This window comes from Gallus gallus, chromosome 4 (genome assembly GCF_016699485.2).
Source record: "Gallus gallus isolate bGalGal1 chromosome 4, bGalGal1.mat.broiler.GRCg7b, whole genome shotgun sequence".
Taxonomy (NCBI): domain Eukaryota; kingdom Metazoa; phylum Chordata; class Aves; order Galliformes; family Phasianidae; genus Gallus; species Gallus gallus.
This window is the reverse complement of record NC_052535.1, coordinates 45,832,310-45,860,301: the sequence shown is the minus strand read 5'-3', so window position 1 is coordinate 45,860,301 and position 27,992 is coordinate 45,832,310. Positions and strand designations below refer to the sequence as shown.

The 27,992-nt window shown below is 42.0% G+C and overlaps 3 protein-coding genes across 6 annotated transcripts in view; 2 read left to right on the top strand and 1 right to left on the bottom strand.

Moving 5' to 3' along the window:
• LIN54 (lin-54 DREAM MuvB core complex component) overlaps positions 1-403 on the bottom strand; it is a 38,518-nt gene extending 38,115 nt beyond the window's left edge. For 3 of the 4 annotated variants that reach the window (XM_004941117.5, XM_003641173.6, XM_420554.8), the window contains exon 1: positions 229-403. The gene's annotated coding sequence lies outside the window, so the exon portion shown is untranslated. Of the gene's footprint in view, positions 1-22 lie in introns of all 4 variants that reach the window. The other variant, XM_046941225.1, reaches the window with a different exon arrangement.
• A 30-nt stretch (positions 404-433) lies between these two features.
• On the top strand, positions 434-8,902 carry COPS4 (COP9 signalosome subunit 4). Its single transcript, NM_001006447.2, has 10 exons — positions 434-593; positions 1,992-2,071; positions 2,852-3,003; positions 4,211-4,314; positions 4,795-4,948; positions 5,814-5,964; positions 6,320-6,490; positions 6,772-6,887; positions 7,263-7,347; positions 8,352-8,902. The coding sequence occupies exons 1-10, from the start codon at positions 520-522 to the stop codon at positions 8,483-8,485; spliced, it is 1,221 nt and encodes a 406-aa protein (NP_001006447.2). The 5' UTR covers positions 434-519; the 3' UTR covers positions 8,486-8,902.
• A 17,566-nt stretch (positions 8,903-26,468) lies between these two features.
• ARHGAP24 (Rho GTPase activating protein 24) overlaps positions 26,469-27,992 on the top strand; it is a 193,980-nt gene continuing 192,456 nt past the window's right edge. The window contains exon 1 of the mRNA XM_046941322.1: positions 26,469-26,644. The gene's annotated coding sequence lies outside the window, so the exon portion shown is untranslated. The remainder of the gene's footprint in view (positions 26,645-27,992) is intronic.

Sequence of the window (27,992 nt, the reverse complement as noted above, 5' to 3'; positions counted from 1 at the left end):
CGCCCGCCCGCCCCCGCCGCACCTGCCCCCGGCACCCGTCCTCTCGCTCCGGTACCGAGGGGCCGCCACCCCTCGCAGCGGAGGGCAGAGCGCGGCGCTCCCCCGCAGCTCGCCGCGTAGTCCCGCGGCGGGCCGGGCCTGCGGCCTGCCGCCGGCTGTCAGCGCCCCGCCGCTCCCGGCCGCCGCTCCTTCCCTCCCGCCGCCGCTTTCCCGCCCCTCGGCACTCACCGGGCGGGCGGGCGCTCCGCTGCCGCCGCCTCCTCTTCCTCGCTCCGCGCCGCGCTCCGGTGCCGCGCCCGGCGGCGGCGGCGGCAGTGCCCGCGAGGAGCCGCCGCGTTTGTTCAAAATCACGCGCCCCGCGCCGTTCCCCCGCCGCATCCCATAATACTGCGCCGCGGCGCCCTGGCAACCGCCGGCGCAGCGCTTACCCCCTCCCGCTTCCCCGAGCTTCCGGTTCCGCCCCCTCACCGTGGGGCCGCTCTAGCTCGCCGGCGCCGCCGCTCTATGGTAGGCGAGAAGATGGCGGCGGCGGTGCGGCAGGAGCTGGCGCAGCTGATGAACTCTAGCGGCTCCCACAAGGACTTGGCGGGAAAGTGAGTGCTGGCGGCGGTCTCTTTTTAGGTGGGGCGGAGTGGGTGGGGGCGGCGGATAGCGCTGGGCTTTGTGGGGGGCTCTGGGTGGCCGTGGCCCAAGGGCCACGCTTCTGAAGCGTTCGTTTTAATAAAAAAGAAGAAAATAAGAGAGATTGGCCTCACGATTTTGTCACTTATCGCTGATATTTAATTTCTGGGGAAGGCCTTAGGGCCGCCTCATCGTCCCCGCGGCCCTGGCCCCTATGTGGTGATGGGCCCTGTGCTGCTGTGGGCACCCTGAAACCTTCCTTGACGTTTTTCTTTTTCAGTTTACACGCCTATCTTTTGATATTGCATGTTAAGCTGCTCACAGTGCAATGTGTCACAGCGGGTTTTTCCCTTCCTCGAGGGCAGTGCCTGACTCTGATGGAATTGGAATTCCTCGAGTCCCAGTTCTTAGTTCTCTGGAGGAACGTCTTTGTTTTTAGAACTCCTGGTTTAAAAAAAGCTATGAACGTGATCACGTTCAGTCTGCCTTTTGAGGGGAACACTGAAAGAGGTTTTTGTTCCATTTCAGTACTATGCACCCTGAGATTATGGTCTGCAGTTGTCCTGGGTTTTATAAAGTGTGAAAACTGGGATAGCTTATGGGGAGCAGCTGAGAGAACCGGGATTGTTCAGTCTGGAGAAGGCTCGGGGGAGACTTTATCTGTCTCTGCAACTGCCTGAAAAGAGGTAGTGAAGTGGGGGTTGGCCCCTTCTTCCAGCTGACAGCGATAGGATGAGAGGTAACGGCCTTAAGATGCACCATGTGAGGCTCAGATTGGATAGCAGGAAACTTTATTTCTCCAAAAGAACAGTGAGGCATTGGTCGCTGTCCCTGGAGGTTTTCGAGAACTATGGACGTGTGGCACTGAGGGACATTATTAGTGGGGATGGGTTGGGATTGGACTTGGTGATCTTAAGAGGACTTTCCCAACCTTAATGATTCTATGATTGTTGGTTTCACTGAATGTGGCCGCTTGCACCTTTCTCTTATTTCAGTAGTCCTCATATACAGAGGATGTAGTTTTATTTAGTCTTCCCTGGCACCTAATTTGTATGGTAAAAGAGAACTGCTCTATCATGGAGATGCTGTTATTTTTAAACCTCAATCACACAAAACAGTACAAGATAACAAAAAGAGCTGTTATCTGATAGTCTAGTCCAGATATTTAAAAAGAGCCAGATGCCCATTTCAGATGAGTGTTCCAGGTGCTTTAGCACAAACATTTTAGAAAATCTCCACCTCAAAGATAAGATATATAGACATATATATACACACATATATATATATTATATAAAAGCAGGAACGGTGACTGAAAATGCTATCTCACAGATACAGGTGTTTATTTTTTTCTATTTTTCTCTTGTGAACAGATACCGTCAAATATTGGAAAAAGCAATTCAGCTGTCAGGTGCACAACAACTTGAAGCTTTGAAAGCTTTTGTAGAAGCGAGTAAGTGCATTTGATGTAACTGATTGCATTTTGAGTGAAAGCCAGAGATCTAGGAGAATATGTGCTTGTCATGTCCACAAGAGGCTACGTAAATGTATGATATTTTTGGACCTACTGGAACTTAAACAAGACTAAGAGAGAAACCATACGCAGCATATTCAAAAACTATGGGAAAATGGACTTGGTGAATTTTCACTTTAGTTTCACTTTCTAGCTTGTCAATGTGACAGCATCTGAAGGTAATATTGTAAAGTAGTCGGTTGAATGCTAAAATTGATACTGGATGCTCAGCAGTCTTAGTTAAACTAATAATTCCATCCTTCTTCAGTCTCTGCTTAGTTTGGAAAATGACCAGAAAGAAATGGTTAGGTGTTTTTTATATTGTGTTGTACATTTGGCCAACTGAATAGGTCAAATAGAAATTATACCGCTTGTATTTTTTCTAGAATTAATGAAATTGAGCCTAATGGTTTATTTTGTCCAAGAGAGCAACGATTCAGAATGGAACATCTTTATAAACTACAAATCATAGTGAGAAATAATTGATTATTTGTCAGGTGTCAGAACTCTAGTGACCTCTAGTGTAAACAATTTCTGAGAGAATAAAACTCATCTTTAGAAAAATAACACACCTTGACTGATGTACAGATATTTAAACATTTGTATTACTTAAATTTATTATAAAAGTAAATGATTGATTAGCAAGGGTTCACTTACACTGAAGGTGTTGACAAACATTGCATCCATCTTGTGCTTTTCTTTCCTGTGTCTCTGAACTAGTGGTGAACGAGAATGTCAGCCTAGTGATATCACGTCAGCTGCTGACAGATTTCTGTACCCATCTTCCAAGTCTTCCTGACAGCACGGCCAAAGAAATATACCACTTCACCCTGGAAAAGATACAGCCTAGAGTCATTTCATTTGAAGAGCAGGTGAGAAATCAGTGATCAGGGGTTTTGGTCTGCAGGTTTTGGGTTTTTTTTTCCTTCTTAATTTACTGCTGATTATTTTTCAGAAGTACCAATCAAAATGGCCATTCCTACTTTGAGCCAACTCTGCAGCACTATTCATATGAAACACGCATTCAGAACCATGTAAACAATACTGACTTAGTCTCTCCATCAGGATGCTGGGCATGTTGTTCCCCTGCTGCCAGAAAATGGCTTCTTAGAATGAAACAATGCATGAGCAACTGGAGGCACTGTTCTGAGACAGACTGGGGCTCATTGTATTGCATTTACCCTACAGAGGGAGCAGGCAGGTGATCTAAGGGCAGAATCCTTTTGTCAAGTAGCTGTTCTTTAATTAAAAAAAAATAATCCCAGTGTGGATATGTATGTGTATGCATTTATTTCTTGGTACGTATTTAAGCTAAAATCACTTACTGGGGGGAAAAAAAGTAATGAAATTCCGGTTCTGCAGTTACTCACTGAATGTACTGCTTTGTTTTGAATTTGATAGATTTTCTTCAGTGATTATTCAATATTATTTGAGAATACTTAAAGAATTATGTAACAAGCCTACAGGGTCTAGTACGAGAGAAGAAAAGACAGTTTGTATCACAATTTATATTTATGTCTGTTTACCTTTTGTCTTTTTAAGCAGCTGTCACTCTAAATCCAAACTGAACACGCTTACCCATATGTTACATTGATTATGCATAAATTAAATCCTCAAGGCCAGATGATTTCTTTTTCTAACCACACTTTCTCTTACAACACCCAGATTGTACCACTGATATTTTACCTTCTGGCAGCTGTTGTGCATAGCCTAAGTTTCAGAATGAAGACCTTGTCATTTGTATCTCATAGGCTTGGTATGAGGTATAACTGCGAGAAAGGGCTTGTGAATCTTGGTGTTGTGGTTCTCAGAAACATTGTTTCATCTTCTTAAAAGTTTCATAACAGGTCACTGCTTATCCTTCCATAAAGACCAGCTCTTTTTATCTAGCTGCAAGCCTGTTAGGAAATACTTCAAATTGCTGAAATTGAAAAAGCTCAGTCTTGAGACTCGACTGAGGATTTAAAACCTTCATGTGGGAAGAATCGCCTGTGTGCGCAAGGAAGAGTAAGGTGAATACATAAAATTTGAATGGTTTTGTGTTTTAAAATGCTTCCTTGTGACTTTATTATTGTCTAGGTTGCTTCAATAAGGCAACATCTTGCATCCATCTACGAGAAAGAAGAAGACTGGAGAAATGCAGCACAAGTATTGGTGGGGATCCCTTTGGAAACAGGGCAAAAGTAAGTAATGTGCTAGACACAGTTCTGCGCTGTGTAATACACTTGCTCCTTCCTTAGTTAAGTGGACCAGAGAGTGCATGTATAGTTTTCTGTAAGGAACAGTCACCAAACATTCTAGTCATGTCTAAACACTGCTCTGGAAGTTTTTCAGTATTTATTAGTCAAATTTATTGACAGTATTTCTGCAAGTTCTTCCAGGTGTTGATGTTTACAGTTCGAAATAAAGACATAGTTTGAAATTTGATGTTAGTCTGTTGTCGTTGTTTAAGTATAAAACACTTGCAGTAATTAGAAACTCAATTCTACTTGTGTTTGTAGGGGCTAGTTTTAAATTTTCCTTATCTCATTTTTATTTAGTTAAAAAGAAAGCAGGGTAAAACAAAAGCTTCCATGTGCTTAAGCAGCAGGATGTTTAGAACAGGAAAGAGCAAAGGCAGTAGTGGAGTATCTCTGAACTCTTGCTTATCTGTTTCTTTACAGACAGTACAATGTAGATTATAAACTGGAGACCTACCTGAAAATTGCCAGGCTGTATCTGGAGGATGATGACCCAGTTCAAGCAGAAGCTTATATTAATCGAGCTTCCCTTCTTCAGAATGAATCAACAAATGAACAGCTACAAATCCATTATAAGGTAGTCTAACTTGGTTTTCCTCTTTCTGAAGGGGAATGCTTCCACAATTGGATGGTTTTCATACATTGCCACGAAAACTTTCGTAACACTGAAAGAGACAAAGGGAAAAGCTTTTAAATGGTCTTGGGAACTTGAGAGCTGCATCTTAGCAATAATTAGGCAGCTAATTCCTTAGAATTTGGAGAGAAGGCTGCTAAGGTTCCTTATATACCAGCTTTACTGGCTCAAAATAACCAAATTTTACTTAAAATATTGTCTCCTATCTTTGTAAATCTAAAAGGAAAAAAAAACAACAAACATGTCCAATATTAGAGACTATTAGAGTTGGGGTTTTTTTGCCCATCAGCAATTAAATACCAAATACCACCTGCGAAAGTATTCTGAAGTCCAGAGTAGTAAATGAATTGACCTTTTTGCTTATTGGTTGCTTTACTGTGTATACAGTTGGGACACTCATTTATAAAATCTTAGAAGTTTTAGTAGAAGAAATAGCAGATGCTGACACAGCTTCTGAGAGAAAAGCAAACATTTGAAAAATAGAAATTGCTGTGTAAGTGCTAGTTGTTGATGTCACTGACAAAAGGGCAGCTTAATCACAGTGCAACATTCCACTTGCTGTTTCTTGCATTTAGACAAGTGCAGCGTTTAACATGTGAATAGAGCTGGGAAAGGCCCTTTCAATCATCTGTGGTGGCACTTCAGCCAGATTTTTACAAGCCAAGCTGGTTGTTTGATGACAGATTTGCTGAGGATGCAATAAAGAAATGTTTGTCAGAGCTGCAAATTAATTATGCAGGAATTAATCATACCTGTTCTATGCAGCCACCCCATCTTGCTTTCCTTTACCCGGACGTTTTCTTTCTAGGTTTGTTATGCTCGAGTTCTTGATTATAGAAGAAAGTTCATTGAGGCTGCCCAAAGATACAACGAGCTGTCCTATAAGAGCATAGTTCATGAAAGTGAGCGACTGGAGGCACTGAAGCATGCTTTGCATTGTACTATTCTGGCATCGGCAGGTAAAATACGATATGTTTTTGTGTAAGAGACCCAATGTGCATATTCCTGAAGCAAGTCAACTTGTACATTACTGGGGGAAGGAGCTGAGGAATCCAGAATTGTGAACAGTGTCAGTAGTCTGTTGGCATAGTGTTAATTCAGAGCTGGAGTACTTGTTTATTTGTCAGTGATGAGGGGCCATCTAAAGATGCAAAATAAAGTGGCAAGCAGTGCTTTGGAACTGAATGCAACCGAATCTTCTCTGGTAGACCTTTGCTAATTGTATGTGTTAGAAAGAGAGAGATCTTTGTTGTTTATCTGCCAGTACTCAGCTACTTGGTGGCAGTTTATGGGGATTCTTCTTGGCTCTCCTAGGACAGCAGCGTTCTCGCATGCTTGCTACGCTTTTTAAGGATGAGAGATGCCAGCAGCTTGCAGCCTATGGAATCTTGGAGAAAATGTATCTTGACAGAATTATTCGTGGCAACCAACTGCAAGAGTTTGCAGCTATGCTAATGCCTCACCAGAAAGCAACTACAGCTGACGGTATGTATTTCTGTAAAGCCTCACAGCACTGCTTGTTCATCCAGGTTTACCCTTTGCGTCCCTAAGGGTGACAGAAAAGAGCATCGTGCGATTATTTAAGGTCATTTCCCAGAATGGTAAATAAAAGGTTTGAAGCTACCTGTATTAAAAAAAATGCAACAAGATACACCTGTACTTTCAGCATGTATAACCTTCAGAAAAAAACACTTCACATCTGTTCTACAATATAAACCAAATATCTCATTTATATTAATGAATTGTTGTCTCGCTCAACCCATAAGGTTCCAGTATCCTGGACAGAGCTGTCATTGAACACAATTTACTATCTGCAAGCAAACTTTACAACAATATTACCTTTGAAGAGCTTGGAGCATTACTGGAGATCCCTGCAGCTAAGGTAATGGCCTCTAACACCTTTTGTTTAAAAAAAAAGTGATAAAAAGCAGCAGGGATGTAACAGGAATAGCTCTAGTCAATATTAGGAAAATTAGTGTACTGATAGGAAATTAAATATTCAGTACTGGACACGTGACAAAAGGTAAATATATAGCACATTTTATGAGAAGGAAGGGTACACGGTATAGAAGGGACAATAACATATTTTGATGCCACTGAGTATGTCAGCCGGTGCATGATTAGATGTTTTTGGTATGGTGCTGCCTATATCCCTGTGTAGATGAAAAACATAGAAGAACTATCAAACCTGTAATGGTTTTTCATTTATTGCAGAATGGATCAGATACCTAATATCGTTCTTTCTCCCTCATTTCAGGCAGAAAAGATAGCTTCTCAGATGATAACTGAGGGGCGCATGAATGGATTCATTGATCAGATTGACGGAATTGTTCATTTTGAGAGTAAGTTGGGATTTTTAATTTTTTTAAATTTAATTTCTTTTGCACCATTCAGAATTGTCTCTTTGAGTTACTGTCTAGCAACACAAGCAAATTATTTACAACTGCTGTCCATAATGATTTTGCTGTATGCTGCTGTGGCCAGGAGGTGGCAGAATTTTCCATAGCAGAGAATCATAGAATGGCTTGAGTTGGAAGGGAACTCAAGGATCATCTAATTCCAACCCCACTGCCACTGGCAGGGCTGCTCATCCCTCATGTGTCTTAATATGTCTTCCAGGAGGATCTGTTTTGTGATCTTCCCAGGCACAGAGGTGAGGCTTACTGGCCTGTAGTACCCCAGGTCCTCCTTCCTCCCTTTCTTGTAAGTGGGAGTGACATTTCCTTTTTTCTAGTCGCTGGAGACTTCACTTGACAGCCATGACTTTTTAAATATGATGGAGAGCAGCTTGGCAAGCACATCAACCCAGCTCTCTTAGGACGCTGGGATGCTTGTTGTCCAGTTCCATAGACTTGTACACATCCTGCCTTATGAGATGGTCTTGAACTTGCTCTGCCTTTACAGTGGAGTGGAGTTTGCTCCCCCAGTTCCCACCAAGAGGTTCAGAGATGTGAGGTTCAGTGTTGTGAGAAATATGCGAAGCCTGACTGACAGTTAAGACTTAGGCTAAGAACTCATTGAGTACCTCAGCCTTCTCCATATCTTTTGCAGACAGTTCTTTGTTGTTTATCAGTGAAGGTACCAGTCTTCACATGTCCCTCTGTTCTGCGTTCTTTTATCCATATCAAAGTGTGAATTTATACTGTCAGTCTCCTTGTAGGATATCAGGAATTTCTCTGCTCGCTTTTTTGCAAGTCAGGAGTTAGGCTTGTAACTTTTGAAGACAGAATTGAGTATAATATAGCTGCAAGGCAGGTGAGAGCAGTGCCAAAGGTGAAACTTGCATTTAAACAATGACGTTGAATTGCCAAGACTATGCTTTGTTTTCTGTGGTTTCCTTTTGCAGCTCGTGAAGCTTTGCCAACTTGGGACAAGCAGATTCAGTCCCTGTGTTTCCAGGTGAACAACCTGCTGGAGAAGATAAGTCAGACAGCCCCAGAATGGACAGCCCAGGCAATGGAGGCTCAGATGGCTCAGTGACCGCACAGCCATGGTTTTCTGTACTGGAGGGAAGGAAGCTGAGCAGGACTGTTAGCTGAATGAATAACCCACCTTTGTGTCCACACCTTTTGCTTTCACTCTGCCTTAGGACACATTAGGCGATACTGCGTTTGTTGTGAGAGTTCCCCTGTTCTCTGAGCGTTGGATGATGTTGCTGCATCTGCGTTGTGCTTTGCTGTCCTGAAAGCTGTGGTTTCTGCATAGAAGAAGCTGCCGTGTCGGAACAAGCTTGGGTTTTGGTTTATTTAATGTCATTTGGTTTTCCACTGTATTGCTATAGCTTTGCAGCCCATTACTTCCTAAGGTGTTCATCCCACTGTGACAAATGGAAGTGCCATGTATCTTCTACTTGTAATTATTCTAATAAAAGCTGCAGTAAGCCACTTGTTTTAAGTGCTGGAGGGACTGTTTGCTTTTTTTTTCCCCCAGGGCAGCAACACAAAATAATTCAAGGTTTTAGAAATGTCCATTGGAGCCCCCAAAATGTAAACTGAGAAAACAACTCCTCAGCTCCTCTGTGCCCTGCTTCTCTATCTGAGAAGTGCAAGTCTTAAATCCTAGCTGAAGAAAATACTGACTGTTCTACTACATTGGTGCAGCAGGACACAGAATTATCTGTGGTATTCTGTGGATTAGAAGTGGCCATGGAAAATAGGTGGAGTAAGGACCAGCATTGTGGTAAATGATTTGAATGTAACACAACCCAAATATTGGAAAGCAAGCATGCACTCTGTTTTCTTCTGTAGGTCAGCAGAAGCTTGATAGTTCAGCAAAAGGTATCCCTACCGTTGTGGAAATTGGAGCTGTAGCAGCAGCTTGGAAGGTAAGGATTCTGCACTGCAGAGTGGAAATGCTCATATGAAATGCTCAGAGCAAAGAAGTATTGAAGAGTGACGTGCCTATGAATTATGTGATAGCTGCAGGCCAGTTACTGCTGCAGAAACTTTTCTTACTATTATTGAATCACAAAAAGGAAGACTGTGGCCTAGCTTTCAGAGCTCATAGTGATACAGTGCAGTAAGGTTAAGTGACTTCTAACCTTTCTGCTCCATACAAGATTTCTGTCTCCAGCGCTTCAACTGAAATAATGTAATTGTCCAGCACGTTTGCAGCCCCTGTGAGATTCTACCTGACCTGCCTAGACACTGAGCTCATAGTGTGGCAATATAGAACGCTTTAGTCACTATCTTAGAGCTGCTACTCTTACAGGCCAAGGAGTGTAGCTATTAAATAGCTCGTCTGATGTTACTTGGTAGTTGTGCACTCTTCACATCCAGATGGTCTGCTTAATGTACGAGTCATACTCTGCAGTCTGCTGGCAAGGTTTTGACAGAGCTGTTATGACTATGGAGAGCCAAGACTTAGGGAACATCTACTGATAAGACTGTCTACAGGTTAGGTTTTAGTCTGAGATGATCATGTTCCAATTTCCATGTGAACTGCATTAAGGAGCTCCTTTTAGCTTTTCAGTTAGGTAATAATTATTTCTATGTGTTTTTGGTCTGCATTCATCCTCATTTTTTGTCTCAAACTCCAGAGAATAATGGTATGTTGCAATCAAAAGTTTTTGCAAAATCTGCAGCTGTTATGCCTTGATTTTCCTTCTGCATTCTTTGGCATATTTAGTGATTGGGGCATCCTGCTTTATCCTCCAATGCAGTACATTTATTTCAATGATGTATTGGCTACAGGAAAGATGCTGGGTACTTCAGTAGGTGGCAGTAGAAGACAAGCTGACCAAGAATGAACCTTGACTGTACTATCTGCATCTTTGCCACGCTCCTTTCTCTTAATCAACAGCATCAAAACTTAAAGCTGACATTGGCTAAACATTGGATAAACGATTTTATCTCCAGATTACTTTTAAGGTGTCTCTTTAAAAGCTTTCCCAATTACTTTGAAGCCTATTACAGTAGGAAAAAAAGCAAAACGTTTATGTAGACAGTGTAAAACAGGTACCCATTCAGAGTGTCAACAGAAAAATATGCTCTCAAAAATCTGTGATGAGGTTTTTGATCAGCTTAGTAAGGTTCAGAGACTTACTTTAGGCCCAAGATGTGAACTACTGTGGTGTGTCTTAAGTTCACTTCCTTCACTACTCACACCTTTACAGCTTGAAATATTCAGCATAACCTCAATTAACAGATACTCTGGAGAGGATCAGACATCACTGCCTCATTGCTCTAAATGGGTTCACTGTTGGCATAGCTTATCCACAAAGATTGCTTATGTTTGTATTTGACTCTACTTATGTTCTCGTGTGCCCTTCAGTACTGGAGTGACCCAGTACTGGAGTGACACAACGTATGTTTTTTATGGACTCGGGGTTAACTTAGATGCACAAGCTATTGTCTGCTGAATTCTACAAGGAGAATGATCTGTGCTTCTGCAATAACAGTAATTTAGCCTTGTTGCAACAGAGCATTTCTTTTTGGCCAAGATTTCACTCATTTCACAGTTCCCCTCTGGGAGAAAAAACAATTTCAGGAACATCTGAATTTAAAAGGAACAGTTGTACAGAGACACTATTTCCAAAACAAAGATAAACACAAAGGACTGGCTTGGCACTGGAACTGATGGAAAAGATAGTAACTGGAAAAATTTGTGTTTGCTAATAGTAAATACGTAACTTCCCTCTAAGAGAGTGACACTGGGATATGGGCATTCACAAAATGTTAACAGATTTTACTGGTCTTTTTCTGTTTAAGATGATGGTGTTTAAACTTTGAATGTGCAGAGCCTTTTGTGCTTCCTTCTCTCCGTCCTATTGGGAATTACATTCAGTGATGTGTTTAGCTTCATACCTTGGATCTTTTCCAACTCATTAGCCATTTACAGAAGCAAAGCAGAGCTGGGGGACAGGTCCACTAGAACAAAGGATCAGAGATCCCTAGCAAGCCAGCACTGGCACTGGGAGCAGCACCAGCTGCAGCCATGATTCTATGTGGGCTAGTTGTGTCCTGTCTCTGCGGCCCAGCCTTGTGCCTGCACTGCACATTCTCTAGTAGCTCAGGCTTCTTCTAGGCTGAGCCAAACCTCACCACCAGTTCTGTACTGTATGCTGCAAGTATGGCCCATGGTAATTATTTTGGTCTTGAAATAGTTACAGCCACGACACTCATGCAGGAAAGCCTCCCTGGGGAAAATGAAGATTGTCCTTGCAGAGTTTCTGTTTAGACCAGTGAGCACGGGCAGTTCTGTTTGCAAAATGTAGTTCAGTTTGCTGTAAGCTGCCCTCATAATGAAGTGCATTGCAAGTTACCAGCCTGAGATTTCAGCGCAAGCATGCAGCAAGAAAGGGAGTTAACTAGGTTTCAGGATATCAAGGTCAGGCTGACAGCACATCTGTACTTTCCCAGTTTCAAAGCAGTGAGTCCTTGCTATTGAATCAGATTCCTTGATACAAGAAAGAATACAGAAAGTGCTTACTAAATGAATAATAACATGCACCTAGATTTTTAGGGAGAGGTGGCTTACTTCAAGGCACCTTTCTACCACTACTGAATGAGAAGCAATCATTTGTGCTTAGACCCAAATACAAATTTATTCTTTCCTGTGTTGGTTTCTGCTTGTTATACAGATTTATTTTTTTCTGCAATGGAAGCCACGCTGACTTCTGCCCACAGCTGCTCTCTTGGGAGCGTATCTTCTGCAGCATAGGAGAGGTTTGCCATGCATATGAGTGCCAGTTTAGGACATCTGCTGATAAGAAAGAAAATAACTTCAAAGAACCACGACAGGATGTGTGTAAAACTAGTTTATCAAATACCTTCTCTCCTTACGTGCCAGGAGCGACTTCTAGAAAGAAAAAGGTGGTTGTTCGGAAACAACCAGAACATATTTGACAGGAGGGCCAGATGAACAGCTCTAGCTTGAAAGCAGAAGTGATCTCTGATGATCAAATATCATCATCTAAACAGGGTCAGTGCTGATCCCTGTGAGCTCAATCTGCACTGCTGACGGAGGTATCCTTCCTACTTTAGGAAGGATAGGATAGGAAGGATGACAGCCTACCTTGACATAGCTAAAACCAGCAGCTCCCCTCTAGATGGAGAGCTCAGCACACATAACTGCTGCACAGTCCTCAGGCTTTTCTGGGAAAATGCTAGCACACCACTAGTTTTATATTATGGTTAAACCATGTTTGTCCTTTGCAATCCCAGAAGAAATAAATATTACCAGCCTCCAAGCTTTTTAGATTTCTGAGCCTTTACGTGCATTCAGAACATGCTACAGAGCATACCTCCCACATGTATAGGTGATGCTGCCTTCACCTCCTTAAGCTGGTGGGTCATTAGGTGCCAGAGGAAATTTGCTCTCCAGGAGATGAAAGAGGCAAAAGGACAGGAGCAACTACCAAGGAGCAGGTATTCCTACTGAGCTTTGTAGACTGATTAAAGCTAACGTATAATATGCTTTCCAAGTGTGGTATGTGACTGTACTTGTCTTGCTGGTTTTAAGATGTTCTCCAGCTAAAGCTTAGTATGCTTAATCATACAGATCTGGTAGAAACAACTTCTAAAAAGACTCCACACAATGATGCAAAATACATACGAGGAAGACAAGACTTGGGCAAATCACTTTCTTTGTATGTTTTTAGAAAGCTTGGAGATCTCTTCTAGCACAAGACATTTTCTTTATGCAATTACATTTTTATTCTTCCCAGTAATTTAGACTCAAATCCTCTTCACTGCATAAAGTGCTTCATAAGAAAACAAAACCCATCTTATTGGATTAAAGAGGCTAGACTAGAATACGGTCTGTCAGCCTTAACTGATTCTTAATAACTATTCAACATCCATATAGTTATGACAGCATGGGCCTGAAACTATAACTATTTATCAAAATGCTTCCAAAATGCAGCTTTTTTTGAGGAATAGACTATAGAAAATGACATAGGTAAATAACCCAGTACCAGCCTTCTCTATATTGCTCTCCTAGTAAAACTTCTATGGCCTGAAAAACTAATTGCTATTGCTGTTATGCTTGCAGAAAATCCTCTTTTTAGATGAAAAAGTAAGCATATTCAGACAGCTTACAGTTTCACGACTAGCCATTATTTTATTGAACTTCTCTTCAAGGATTCTGAAGCATCCAACAAATAAAAACTAACATAGAAACATTGATAAAAGTTTGACTGCATAGTATAACAACGTTTTTATGTGTTATAAAAGTTCCTGATTTATTAGCATATACCTATACATCCCTCTCATGTCCTACCAACTATTAAGCTAGATTAAGTCATTATTAGTAACAAAATTAGTACAATTTATAACAAAAGACTCAGTTTTTATCAGCTGCTTGATAAAAAGAGAAGTACATTACACCAACCTTAACAGTACTTTGCTGCTTGAAAAAGATACTGCTTTTTTCAACGCTTATCAGATATTGAAACATAGCAAAATCACTGCTTACATCTTCAAATCCTAAGAGACTGTAATATAGCCTATAGAGCCTCATTTTAGGTAAATTGTTATTGTTTTATGTATTCAGTTTTTGCATCTGTAGTGGAAATGCTGAGCCGTGGCCGGGAGCAGTGATTGAGCACCTGGTGGGAAGGCAGGGCCAACCCGGGGGAGCTCAGGTGCATGCAATGAAGCTGAGTGACCAGAAGGGCTGGAGCCAGGATCCACCCTTCCCAGACCTCATTTAAGGTTTGGCAGTGGAGGGAAGGGTGTTTTGCTGGTGATTCTTGAGATACCTGAGGCCTTCTAAAGGTAAGCATTTTTTTTCCCTCTTTCATTTCTTCATACATAGTTGCTGTATCTGGGCTTGTCCTCTTTTGTTGCAGCTGAAGGCTTTGTTTTCTTGCTGTTATTGTTGTACTTTTCATCATATTATCATGTTACAGTGTCTTTTTGGTTTAATTAGCTCACAATCTGTATGCAGCCTTACTTTCTTGTAAAGGGGAAAGATAAATTCTTGGGTTTTGTGGCTACTCCTATGGCAATTTCAGCTTCCATTTTCCTAGGAAGAAATATGTTGCCAGTGTGTTTATCATGGGCTAAATGAGAACTATTCCTTAACTTTTTTTTGTTTGCTATCCTACTACCAGCCAAGTAATTGATGGAGTATTTTACTTCCTAGAGTGAGTGGAAGGTTTCTACTGAGTGACTGATGGAGAGGTTTGGTCTGGATATCTTACAGTTAGTTTTCAAGTGCCTGAAATATTAACTTCAACTTTAATATGTTTGAGGGTACAAACATACTTTCGTTTTTACTTGCAAGAGAACTCAAAGAATGATAGCTGAATACATGATCATTTCTGGGCACCACTCATTGCCATGCTACTGTGACTTCTGCTTTTAAATCAGTTATTGTAGCTACACACCTGAGCTCCACAAAAGCAGAGTCTAATTATTTGCAGTAACTGCCCCTTGAAGCTTTAAAAAGCTAGTAAGCACAAGGACTGCATTCCCCAGCATACTCTTTGTAGCTCTGCTCTGTTGTATACAGACAGCTATAAAGTTACAGTGAAATGATAAGGTATGGTATTCTGTAACTGCATCATATGTTAACAACTCACTGTCAGTTATAATGCCCTGCTCTGAAGAATGGGGAATCACCACTCCATAGTTCCTACTCTTGACCTTGTCACTGCTGGGCACGATGTTTTGTTGTGTTTTTCCCTTTAGGCTCTAGCACCTCCTGCAGCAACACGACTAGTTCTTGTTGTTCTGTGAGTTAGCACACTCATTATCTGGAAAGAGAACTGTGGTTAAATACTTCTGCTTTACAACAGTGGATAAAAGCAGCAAAGACTAGAAGAGCACTTGAAGGCTTTTTTCTTTTAAAGTACCACAATCTGTGTAAGATATCTTGTCACTTACATGTTCTTTAAGCCTTCAGTGCTTGTTCTTCTGCCATCTGACTTTTGAAGGTAAAAGACATCTTAAGATAGCATGTCACTTCCCAGATGAGTTGCAGGGCCTCTTGCAGACTCAACATACATGCTGAATAATCATAGAGACTTGAAATGAGATTCAGAAAAATTGTGGAACAAAAATAGAACAGGTGGTGCTTCTCTGTTCCCTGGTGTTGTTCACAACCTTGTTAGGTATGTTAGACGTAAATATGGTGTGGTGGAGTTACAAACTTGAAATGAAGGCGAGTGCAGGAAAAAAAACAAGATGAGCAACATTCAACAATGTATTGCAGTAGGAGGCCAGGTGGGTGCTGCAACACAACTCAAAATCTTGTGTATCATCTTCAAAACCTTGTGATTCAGAGGTTTTGAGTTATACAGAGAATGAATGAACACAAAAGGGTATGGATATAGAATGAATAACTGCAAAATATAATCTTTTGCTGAAGGCTTTTATACTAACTTAAAAAAACAGATGCTAAGTATGAAACTGAATCTATGGCTGGGGGCTACACATATCCTTCTATTTAAAGCAGTGATAAGAGATGAAGATGAAAATCTAGGCCCACCTTTGTAACTTCCTCTACAGGCTGCTGACTAATGGCTTTTGACCTATGGGGTTTTGCAAGGAGCAAATTCAGAACATGTACCCAGCCAGTAGGGTTGGTATAAGGAGCAGTAGGTATGCCCTGGCATGCTGTAGGGGTAACTGAGCACCCGAGGCAGGATCAGAAGGGCTTGTGCTGATCTAAGCAAATGATGCTACAGCTTCTGCTGCAAAGTCCCTTATCTAGTTTGTGTTTGAGTGTGGCAGGTATGTTTTTTAGCTGAAATTTGCCTTTGGATGGTGAATACTGTTTCTCTTCTTTGTGGCATGTGCAGAAAGACAAACAGAGGGAAATTGATCACTGGACCAAGAAATCATTTCAGTTTAGAGCTCATTGATAGGCTTGGTAGCCTCTCAGTAGTCCCAGAGAAGACAGATGAGAAATCAAACAAGATTCATTCAATAACGAATTACAGGATGGGAATATGTTAGTGGAAGTCAATATGACTTAAAGGAAAACAGATGCTGGCAAACAAACCATGTGTTGTTTCTTCAGTAGAGGCAGTATGATTGGAAAAAAACAATTGTGCAGGTGCAATGCATTTGGGAGGGGAGGTACTCCACAGGAGGTTGTGATTTGCAGGTGTTAATGGTTCAGAACTGGAAGGATGGGAGTTAGTCAAGTGATCTCATTCTAGCTATTGATTAAGGAATCATAATCTGCTGTTAGAAACAGCCACAACTCAGTGTTTCTATTTATAGCAAGTAAACAGAAGAAATTGGATGCTATGTTATGGTGAGGACAGGCTGGTAAGGTAAGGCGATCTGGGTGGCAGGGAGTCATTAATGCAAAGTGGATCTTAAAATGGGTGCATGCATGCAATGTTAGATATAGCTACACAAGCATGTCATTACTTTTTAGCTTGCATATTGATACTGGAATGCCATTGAGAAAATAAGCTCGATGTATTGCTATACATTTTAGATGGGATATTGAAGCATTGGGGCAAAGCAACAAAATACGGTCAGATGGATTTTTAAGAAAGGAAAATGTCCTTTAGGGAGGACCTGAGGAACCTATGCTTTGGAGTTGTTTTTCAAAAGAAGTCCCTGGTGTGGCTGCTTTATGATATACTTTGTTCTGTGGAAAGGCTGTTTATTAAATCAGGGCGAGAGATGCAATAACAGATGACTTGAAGCTGAAAAAATGGAACTGCAGTAAGAAAATATAGTGGCAGCTCTTAAGGACAGGGATGAAACGCTGGAACTATTGATGGAAAAGGGTACACTCTCACTGTTTTCCTTTCCTGAAATCTAAGTTGGCTGCCTTGCTGGACTGTGCTTGTCACTGAATGCTGAATGAGTTCAGCCCAGAACTAAAGGTGAAGTAGAAGGGTTCGATCTGCAGAGGTGACCTGATGTTCTGTTGAGACTGTGAGCTTTCTGAAGCTGTGAAGTGATTTGAAAGTGGAAGGACTTGCAGCTGTTACCAGGCTCTGCGCGGCAGCTCTGCATTAGGTTTTAAATCTTTCTTGATTCAGATGCTTTGCTCAGATGCTGTCTTTACTGACCATGCTTGCTAGCAGTAGGTCGATGGCTTCGTTCAGAGACACTGCTGTTCCTGGGTGTTTCTTTTACTGAGATACTTTAATTGCTGTGTTAGTTTCTGATGACTTATTTACACTGAAGTGTCCCACTAGGAGACAGCTATCAGCCAGCTGCTACCTGTTCCTGAGGGTCTAGAGCAATTAGGGTGGTAAAAGCCTTCACATGTGCTCAGCCAAGCCAGCTATTTTGTTTCCCACACTTGCAGGCTTGGCAAGCATTTTCTTCCTTTGTTAACATATTAGAATTGCTTCTGGCACCTATCAGCATTGATTGTGGTATTAACTTGTATTACGGTATGAGAATTTATGCAAATGCTGAGCTCTTTCTCACCAGTACATTGCTATCATTTCTGAAGCTGCCTGGGGCTGGCAGAGTAAGTCCTCGTGTTTCCCACAGAATGGGAGTTATTCCTTCTGGCAGAGGAAGGAACGTCCTCCTGCTGCACTTGGCTGTGTCCACTTTACAGTTCCTATAAGTTGGATGCAGTGTAGAGGGAGGGAGTTTTTCCCCTCATGTTAAAAGGGTTTCAAAAGCTAAGCAGTGGTTTTGTCACAAAGAAAACAAAACCACTCTGCAGCAGGTGCACAAGCTTTCTGTTAGCACCTCTGAATCATATGCAGGTGATCAGTGTGGTTCTTTTGCACTGAGAATGGGCACTTAACATGGTGTGGAGTCAATATGCAGAGAATTTAATGCAAGCTGTAACTGCCCTCTGAGCTGCTACTGTGGGCTTTGCTACTAAAGAGCAGCTCAAGAGTGAGCCTGTTTTCTGACTGGTATCCATTTCTGGGGAGCTAATTCTTTGAAATACCTGTCCATTTTGGAAAGTGGTTAAAAAAGAACGAATTATGAGAATGAATTCATCTGTCTTCATGCAGAAGACCAGGTGGTACAGGGCAATGCTTGGGTCATAAGTGGCTGTTTGCCCTCATGGGAGTGACAGTTTCATGATGCGCAGCTCAGCTTTGTGGGCAGTTGGCTCTTAACTCGTGGCTGACTGGAAACTGCTACCATTAGCAGTGCACACACGTTCCCTAGCAGCAGGTATAGAGCTGTAAAGATGCCCTAAATGGAGTTGCAAAACTAACTGAGCCTTTGTTACTGAGAGGGATGGTCCCCAAGAAGGGAAGCCCTGCTCAAGTTTAGCAGACATCACACAAAGCACACGTAGCAGAAGCTGCTTAGGAGACTAAGTGCAACTCTCCTGTTGGATTAGCTAGTAATACAAGTGTATCCAGCAAAATGGCACTTTGTTCTGGTATGTAAAATGTTCTCTGATCTGCATCCCATTAAACAGTTACTCTTTAAACTGGTTAGTTATTTTGGTGCGTGCCTTATGGAATTGTGCAGTATTGTTTTATGTTTGTGATAAAAAGTCGTCCTTTACTGCTGTGCACGGGATATGTTTTATTCATGTTTTCCACTCCGTTTGTTTTTATTTCCTGGAAATGGTTGTTTTGCATGGTGACCCACAGAGCTACCTGAACTCTAAAGTGCAGCTCTGTAACTGCGAGGGTGAAATAAATGGGTAAGTTTTCCTTAAAGAGCTGCCAGGTCCCTCTGTGGAAGTTTCCACTGCAGAGGGAAGACCATGACTGTGGGTTGAGGCAAGCAGTGCTTGCAACGTGGGACTGCTGTGAGAACCGAGAGCAGAACGAGGCAGGAAGCTGTGCTGCCCTTCACTACAACGCACCTTTTTGGGTTTCTTTTTTGCCTTATTAGACATCACTTGGCAGAATGAGGATTTGTCTCAAGCCTTTGTTCACCTGATGTGTCTGTGCTGTGCACCATGGACATGTGCAAACTATTCTGTAAGGAGAAATAGGACAAAATAGCACTGAATTTCAAGGTTTTGCACCTAACGCAGTTCAGCCCAGTTAAGACTATGCTTTGTATCCTTGTACTGCGGCATAATTAATTTATGCATGGCTTGTAGTGGCTTTAATTGCTTTGAAATAGGAGCTGCCTTCTGCTAGAGCAGTTGTGGCCTCATGGCAGTGAACTAGTTAAGGGATGAATCAGAACAGTGCGAAGGCTTCTAAAAGAAACAAGAGCACCCAGCACAGGGAGAAGTGCTGCAGAATAGATGAAAATTTCTCTAGCAAACACTGAGCTTTCTGAACTGCCTTCAGGCTTTCACCTTGCTTTCTGCCAGCAGCAGCCTGTGAGCTTCATAGGAGCAGAACGTGTTTCCCTTTGGAGACAGTAGGAATCAGCTTTTAGGGTACCCTTTTCTCCAGGCCAGCCTTACCCTGAACTTGTTCTTTTTTTAAACACACTGTACAATTCTCTTCTACCACAAAACCTGAGTACTATTGCTGTACAATACCAATGAGTTCTCAGGCTCTTGCCTCATAATCACATGGGTCATGATTAATGTTCTCTGCTGCTGGTCCCTTTTGCTGTTCCTCTTTACTGAAACGGAGTTCCTGGGGACACACTCATTCACATTGATGCTAGCTTGTTTTCAGCAGTCACACAGAGGAGGAATCATCTTACTGAGCACAAGACCACCTTCCAGACTAATGTATTAGGGAGTCTTGGGAAGATGATGTGAGCCAAGACTACAGGAAAAACCTTTCTTAAACATAATGAAGAGATTTTCTTCAAAACCGAATTTGTCCCCTATCAAACATCTTGCTGGTGGTTTGTGAAAATGTTTATATAGCATGTTAGCCAGTCATTTATTTGTGTTAGATGGAAAATGCCCTACAGGAATCTCTCTAGCAGTGGAGGGAGAACTACTGAATTATGCTGGTCCCTGGTGGTACCTTCTGGGCTTAAAATTTCTGAGGAAGGCTTGAGAGGAGGCTCAGCATGAATATCTTGTTCCAATACCTGGAGGCAGGAATTAGTCTTGTCTCTTCTATTGGTTTGTCTTCAGAAAAGAATAAGCAGCAGTGTACTCCTAAGATCTGTTTAGACAAGAAAAAATTACAGAACACAGCTGAGATTTATGTACAAGTTTAGGATCCCTTGGGGGTTTGGATATTTCAGGCTCACTAGGTTTGAGATGACTTGGAAAGGAGTAGCTGGAAGCTGTGATGAGGGGCTTCATGAAGCCCTTGAGTGTCAAGGCAAATAGGTCTCATCCCAATTCTCAGAGGGAAAAAATACAGCTTTGCTCACAGTCCCTTAATGCACCGGTCTTGCACAAGAAAGGACATGGACTCAGGTCCTGCTGTTTTACTTGATGAATTTGGAGAGCTAAAGCTGATCCACTTGAGTTAGGGTGGAGTTTCCTGCTTAGCGGGGAGGCCAACCAGAAGTGTGTTGCTGCAGAACATCTTAGTGTGTCCTTCACAGTGGCTAGGGAGCAAGGCACAGTACTACCTGTTGCGCTGTGAGGAGAGTTAGCCATCCAGTTTCCTGTAGCTAAGCAGCACAAGAGGGTTGTTTTCTTTCTAGGATGTGTGATGTTTTATACCCAATTCAAGCACTACTATTCTTACTCCAATCTGGAGGGAGACAACATTGTGGGTTTTATGTGCTTAAGCCATGGCAGGCTGGTAGACAGGATAGATGGTGTTCATAGCACTATCCCCATTGCCACAGCAGATTTAGCTGTGTGCTCCCAAGGGTTTAACAGTTCCTCTGAGAATTAGTCATGCTCCAGATTTGGGGATGATATTCAGCTCACCCCCATCTGGTTGCGATCCTCTGTGGATTTTCCAAATGAGCTGCAGATGTGATCACATGAATGGAAGATATGCTTGTGTTGGTGGTAACACAATTACTGTAATGTGTTGTTTCATTAGTGTTGGCACTTCAAACTACAAGAAAAAAACTAGCTTGTGTGTGTCAAAACGGAGTTAATGGGACAGTTATATTTCTTTTGTCTCAGAGCATGTTTCTGTGTATGAATTGTTTTCTGGGTCTGTTATAGTCATTCCTTTTAACTCGTGAGTAGTAAAAATGTTCTTAAGAATGCTTCCCCTGTTATCAGAACTTGCACTCTGATGGCTTGAAAATTGCCTTTTCATCTTTTACAGCCAGCTGACCTACTGGATGGAATAAATGCACTTCAGCCAATTAGTCATTGTGGTTTTCCTCCTCTTACTTGAGACAGCTAGCTCCTGGGAGTGATTTTCCTTTCTACACAGCAATTAAATCAGTAAAAAACACTTCTGTGTCATGAAGTCTTGGTAGGAGAAAGAGCAGCAAGGGAAGTGAGCTTGTGTGCCTGTGGGTACGTATACCTTTCCTGGCTGTGCAGCTGTGGAAGCAGCTATGTTGCAAGATGCTGATTCTCAGGCTTTGCTTCAGGTTCTGTTCCTATTTCTCAGTTTTCTGTTGCTATGCGAACATCGGGTAGATTCCTAATGCTATAGGAATGGTAAGAGAAATGCCTTTTCTTTCAGGATATGCTGTTTTATAAATCATGTGTGCAATAACTTCGTAGTTGTCAAGAGTAGTTCTTATTGCTCCTGTGTGCAATAAATGGTATATTGAGAAAGCAGTCATTGGTGCTCAGTAATTCCCAGGGCTGTTTTGGATCAAGTAATTTTTTTCTAAGGATGTGTTGTCCTTCCAGGTGACATAAATATCTTTCCTTGCCTCCTGTGTCAGGTGTGAGAACTTGACAAGAGCAGTGTCAGACCTGAGAAGTCCTGCCTTGCAAGGAGATCTTTGAGGTAGCAATACAAAAAGTCAGCCAAATCAAGACTGAAGCAGGAGCTCATTTTCAGCAAAATCTTCCCAGCTGTTCCTTGTCAAAGGGAAGATGGGAAATGCATAGCATGCTCTGATTTCTGGCTATGACCCGAGCAGCCTTTGGTTCAGGGTACAGTGTTAATCCCAAGTAATTGTACAATGCCAGAGAGAAAATACCTTCTCTGTTCATTGGAACATAGACTTCCCTTGGGGTCAGGGTGTAATGGGTAACAGGTAGAGCTGAGGGCAACTGTAATGAAAGTAAGGATTTCTTACTTAGGGTTTCACACTTTGTTTTGTTAGTAAACATTATCTCAGTGCCTATTGCTGGAGGAACTGTTGTTATTTCTTCCATGTGTCCTACAATTGGGATCCAGCTGAAGAAAGTAGGATGGAGTTGTTTCCCTGTCATGGAACGGGAGCCCCAAAAAGGAGAGCTGTGTGCAGACACTGTTTCCTCTTACATCCCTTCCATGATGCATACTACTGGCTTAACCATGTAGCCCTATGTCTAGGGCTGCAATAGGCTGTGCTGGAGCTGAGGCTGTACAGAATGATTCAGTGTACATTCAAAACTCGTGCTGTCTGTAGTGGATGGAGGAAATACAGGCAAACTGATTCTGAGCATTAGAGTTTTGCAGCTGCAGGTTGGAGTGAATAAATTCAGATAAGTGATAATATTTACTGGACTGGTACTAATGAATTGGTAATAAGAAATTGTTTCATTCACGTGTGCTGCTCTTCTGCTTACCCAAATGCTATTTACTATGATGTTTCCTCAACTTGCCTGCATGTGGTTGAATAGCAACTGTCTCTGTTCCTTAAAACGGCTACAAATCTGATAGACTGCACACATGATGGGTCTAAATATACATTTAGGTAAAATATATAACACAGCTGCTAGGCAATTCATTTTCACTAGTAGAAAGGTGATATTTCCAGGCAGTGGTGAAATGTCAAGTGAATTATGGAGTTTATCCTCTTACTTGCGAAAATAAATAGTATATTCCATTAATCTGAACTGGTCTGGTTCTCAATTATGTGCTGTTTGTCTCTGATTTACTGGTCAGGTTATCTATAGGCCAAAGGACTAGCAGATTTACCCTAGTCATTATGGAGTGGGATGACTTAAGGGGCAAACATTAGACAGAGTATTTCATTTTTAACAAGCTATCATGGTTCCTTGCTAGGTTTTAATCTTGTGCCCACAAGATTAACTCTTTTGTGGATTAGTATAGTCTTCTCCTTTCTGTTTTGTTTTCACTATTGATTTCCAGCCCTGTGGAATCTGAATGTAGCTTACTCTCAGAGGCGTGTGGAGAAATAGATGAACCTTGAACTTATCTGTGCAGGGATTTCAGCTAATTGACTGCTCTGTGGAGATCTGAGACTTGTGATGTAGACTAGAGGCACGTACTGCTTGGTCCTCTAAAATACGTGCACATCCATGCATGGGCAGCACTTCTCAATCTGTGGCTGGTATCCACGTGCCTGTGAAATCCTCATTAAGTCCTGTGCCTACCATGAATTAAAACAAACTGGGATAGCTGCTGCTCCAGAGCATCAGCAAAGTGTGATGATGATGGTAGCCTGAAGTTCTTCTGATTGCTGCTGAGGGCACAGGCAAAGTTTGGGAGCCAAAGGCCTAGGCGGTCCTCCTGTTGAATGCTATTTGCCTTGAGTCTAATTTTGTGCTGATGTTTTCTGAGCAGGGTAAGGCTGGCCAGCCTTGTGAAGTTCTGGGGTGTATCCTAGCTCTGCATCAGTGCACCTCATCCTCTGAGGCTGTGTAATGTGGTGAGCGCATGGGCCTTTGGACAAAGACACCTGAAATGGAGAAGCAACCAGGAACCAAATGGTAGCTGCTGATGTGGAGCCTTACACCCACTGGAACAGCTCTGGCAAGTAGCATGTGGTGGGAGGTGCTGTCTCAGGATGCTGACTCTACCCTGTTGCCACTGATAGCAACACTGGCATATGTAGTCTTCCTAAGCATGTTGTGGGCTATCTCAAACCATGTGAGGATTCACCCTCTTGCTCTGCTCTTGTGCTGGAAATTAGTGTTCAGATCTACTGTTATCTTGACATGACCCAGTACTGCAAAGCTGGCTCGTATTTCTCAGTAGGCAATGTAATTTAACTGATTTGTTAACTTAAGCAACTGGCTTTACAGAACTAGAATAAGTTTGAGATAGTCATAGGTCACTATTGTACTTATTTTCAGTACTTAGATTTGTTTCCTTTTTATGTCTGAAAAATTATCTAAGTGGAAAGCCAGTAGCAGTACAGTTTTGTCTGGAAGGGTCAAATCATAAGCGTAGATTACTGTAATTCCTCAGTGTGTGAAATGAATGAACACTACGTGTTCTTTCCCCCTAAAGTGAGTAAGTCTATGGCCTGTCTCTGTTTCTGACGAAAGTGAAAGTTGTATCTATCGAAGCTATGACTCGTTTCTCATCTCCTCATGTGATTTGCCTTTCAACCTTCTTGTCCCTTTCTTAGTAATCAGGAGGGAAAGTTCAGGTGCAGTCAAGTAATGATTTGGAATGTAAGTTTGAGAGAAGCTGTCCAAATGTGTTAAGAACTTCGCTTTCACCCTGTGCTTTTCAGTTACACAAGGAAGGCAGGATGGGCACAGCTGTTTGGTTTCTGTGATCATAGCTGCAAAGCTGGGGTGCTTCCTTTTTTTTGAGTCAAGGACAGCAGAGACCTGCCTGCTTCCAGTTTCTTTTCCCTATCAATTTTAATGGCCCAGTAAAGCTGTAAGTACATAGTAATAGCAATAGTAAGAGCCTGTCACTTCTTTCTTCTGGCTGTATCATGGAAGAGATTACAGCACTCGGCATCCCCTGTGAAAGTGAGTAAAACCTATCTGTGTGGGAAGAAATTGCACTGTGCTTTGAGCAGGTGCTAGGAATACCTGGAGTACCATGGCCCTGGGACACGTTGGGGTATGTGGTTTAGATAACCATAAGGATGTAATGTGGTTTTACCTGTGTTCAGCTCATTTGCCAAGTTTTGTCTTCCTCATAACTTGACAGCGTGCAAGTTTTTGTTCATCACTAGTGGAAAGTGCGTAGCTAATGGTGGTGACTGAAAAATCATGTTTTGTAGCTGAGGAGTTCTATCAAATAGTGTTAACGTGCTCTTTGCATCTGTTGTAGTTTCCATGAAAACAAATGGGAAGCACTACTTTTGGGGCAACCTATGTAACATGGTGACTTTATTGATGTGGGAAGTGCTGATGGAGCATCTGGAGTAGGAGTTGTGCAGCTGAATCACTTGGAATAGTTTCCAATTCACATGCTTGGGCATGGGCTTGGCCCCAGACTGTACTTGCTGGTTGTTTGCAGTAAGGGGTAGAACAGCACCCACCTCAAAGATGCTGATAAATGTGGCTTTTTAAGTCAAGTTGAGGAAAAAGTTTGGCCCTACTCCACACGTTTTCCTTCTTATGATTAAATTTCTCTGCTCTCAAGAAACTTCAGAATGAACAAAGTGGAAAGGAGCTCTTGCTTCTCCAGCACTGTGTTGCCCAGTGGTAAGCACTGTGTGTATGGACTGACCCTACCAAGAAACTTAGTAGAGCATCCTCTGATCAGCCTGAAAGAAAGACCCTGCTTTTCTCCCTTGTCATGCAGTTAGCATGCAGTGGCAAAGCTGAGGAGGACCTGATGAATTACTTTATGTATGCTGGAAGCCAGGTAGTGTCTCAAGCTGAATTATTTCCCAGAGCTAGAGCTATGCTGGATGTTTTTTTTAGATGGTTAAACTTTGTGACTTTGTACACTTACATAAGCCAGTCTAACTTGTGAATGTCCTCCAGGGAGTCTGCATGTTGCAGGGCAGCTACTGGATGTCGCACATTGTGGATGGTGTACTTTGTCTGTTAGATCTGTCAAGTTATGTTTTTTAGTGCCTACTGATAGCATCAAATATATATACACAGAACTATAGGAGTGTGTTGCCTTTTATACTAACAAAAAATAAATTCTGTTAGGGGAAAAAAACCCCGCGAGTTGGGAAGCAGCAGCTTTCCACCACCAAGAAACGATGCTGTGCTGAGTATCTCAGCATCAAGGTACTTTAGCAAAAGTGTATTGCTGTGATTGTGGATGTTTGCTTGATAGAACTCTGTGGGTAACTGCTGTTTAGGCAAATTATAGCCAGATATAGAATGGATGGTTGCACTTCTCAAAAAAAGAAAAAGAGGAAATAGCACGAGGACATCTAATTTAAGTGGTGGTCTTGTCATGTGAAGGCAATGGCAAGGAAATGCACGGAAAGCTGAAGTATAAAGAGATGGTTGTGGGTGATTGAAGTAGTGAAATAGAACTGCATTTGCCTTCTAAAAATCAGCTGCAGTTGTCTGTGTAATACTACCCTGATTGTGGTCTGACAATTGCCATTTGTTCCAAGGCAGTCTATTTCTCTCCCGGCATTTATCCTCCTTAAGTAATTCTGAGTGAGTATATAAGTGTCTGTTTACATCATGAACTTATTTTCTCACAGTGAACAAGTATCTGAGGCAAGCTTGTGGGTAGTGTCAAAGAAAAACAGTTGGACAGGAAGAAGTGGCTCTTTCTACAGAGAGACTTTCCAACTTGTGAAGAAGCAATTAGCTTTGTAAGTCATGAATGCTTCAGTGGTGTAACTTGCATTTCCTTTTTTGTTTCGCGTGACTGTGCCCACTAGTTTTTCCTGGGCTAATTGTATAAATTAAAAAGTAGCGTGAAGTTTTTACAGCAAATAGCATTGTTTAACTGAGATTTTACACTTGTTAAGCTTTTAAGTCAGCTTTTTCTTTTGGTCCCAGCAGGGTCAGATATTCCATGGCACGCTATGTGGCTTTGTTCTTTGCTTGAGACTGGATATCAGAGAGTTACTCAGTAAGTGCAAGCAGTGGTTTCATCCTTGTACACTAAACAAAAAAGCAGATGCTTTGTGTCCTCCTGATAGGTGTAACATGGGTGATTGGCTTCTTTTAGATGTGAAATCAAGACATCCATGAATTACAGGAGATGGAAATATTTCATCTTCTCAGCAGGATGTGGATTTCAAATGGATGTATACAAACGTAGCTGTCAAAATTCTGTTTGGTGGTCATTGTCTCAGAAACTCGAATATTTAACACTCATAAATCTGAATGTGTCCTAAGTGGTTGCAGCGAACAGCTGAGGATCAAGCTGTGTCTGAAACTTGAGTGTAACCCTGGAGGGGAAAAAAAAAAAAAAGGAATTTGGACTATCTGTGTTTAGCTGCATGAAAAGAGTAATCCTGTTTTTAATATCTATAGTGCATTATGTGGCATAGCTGTCTTGTGAAGCTGTTGCATGTGTGGCTATTTCTTTTACCCCCTCACAGACAGGTGGGTTGTGTGCTACTGATAGTTCCATTACACTTCATTTGATAGCGTAACAACTTGGCAAAATAGAGTATTGAGAAGCTGCATTACTTAGAGAGCCTATACAGATACCTGTGTCATCTGATTCCTTGGTGTGTTGGGTAACAGCCACGTAACATGGCTTCTGTGGCTTAAATGAAGAGAAGTGGCAGCAATTGCTTCTAGGTCTTTCAAGAAAGGATCCTTAACTTGGTCATGCTCCTGGAAGGTGTTGCAAGTGGTAAGGGGGTTTGCAGTAGAAGCTGTGCCCAGTTGTGGTGAGAAGGCAGACCTTAGGAAAGAGGGCAAGGCCAAGGCTGGTAAGTCCAGGATCAGTAGGCATTCCACAGGCACAGATTGCATCCCACGTGCCAAGTGCTGCATCATACATATAACCGCATTGGACTGTCCCTATAAATGTTTTATGTTG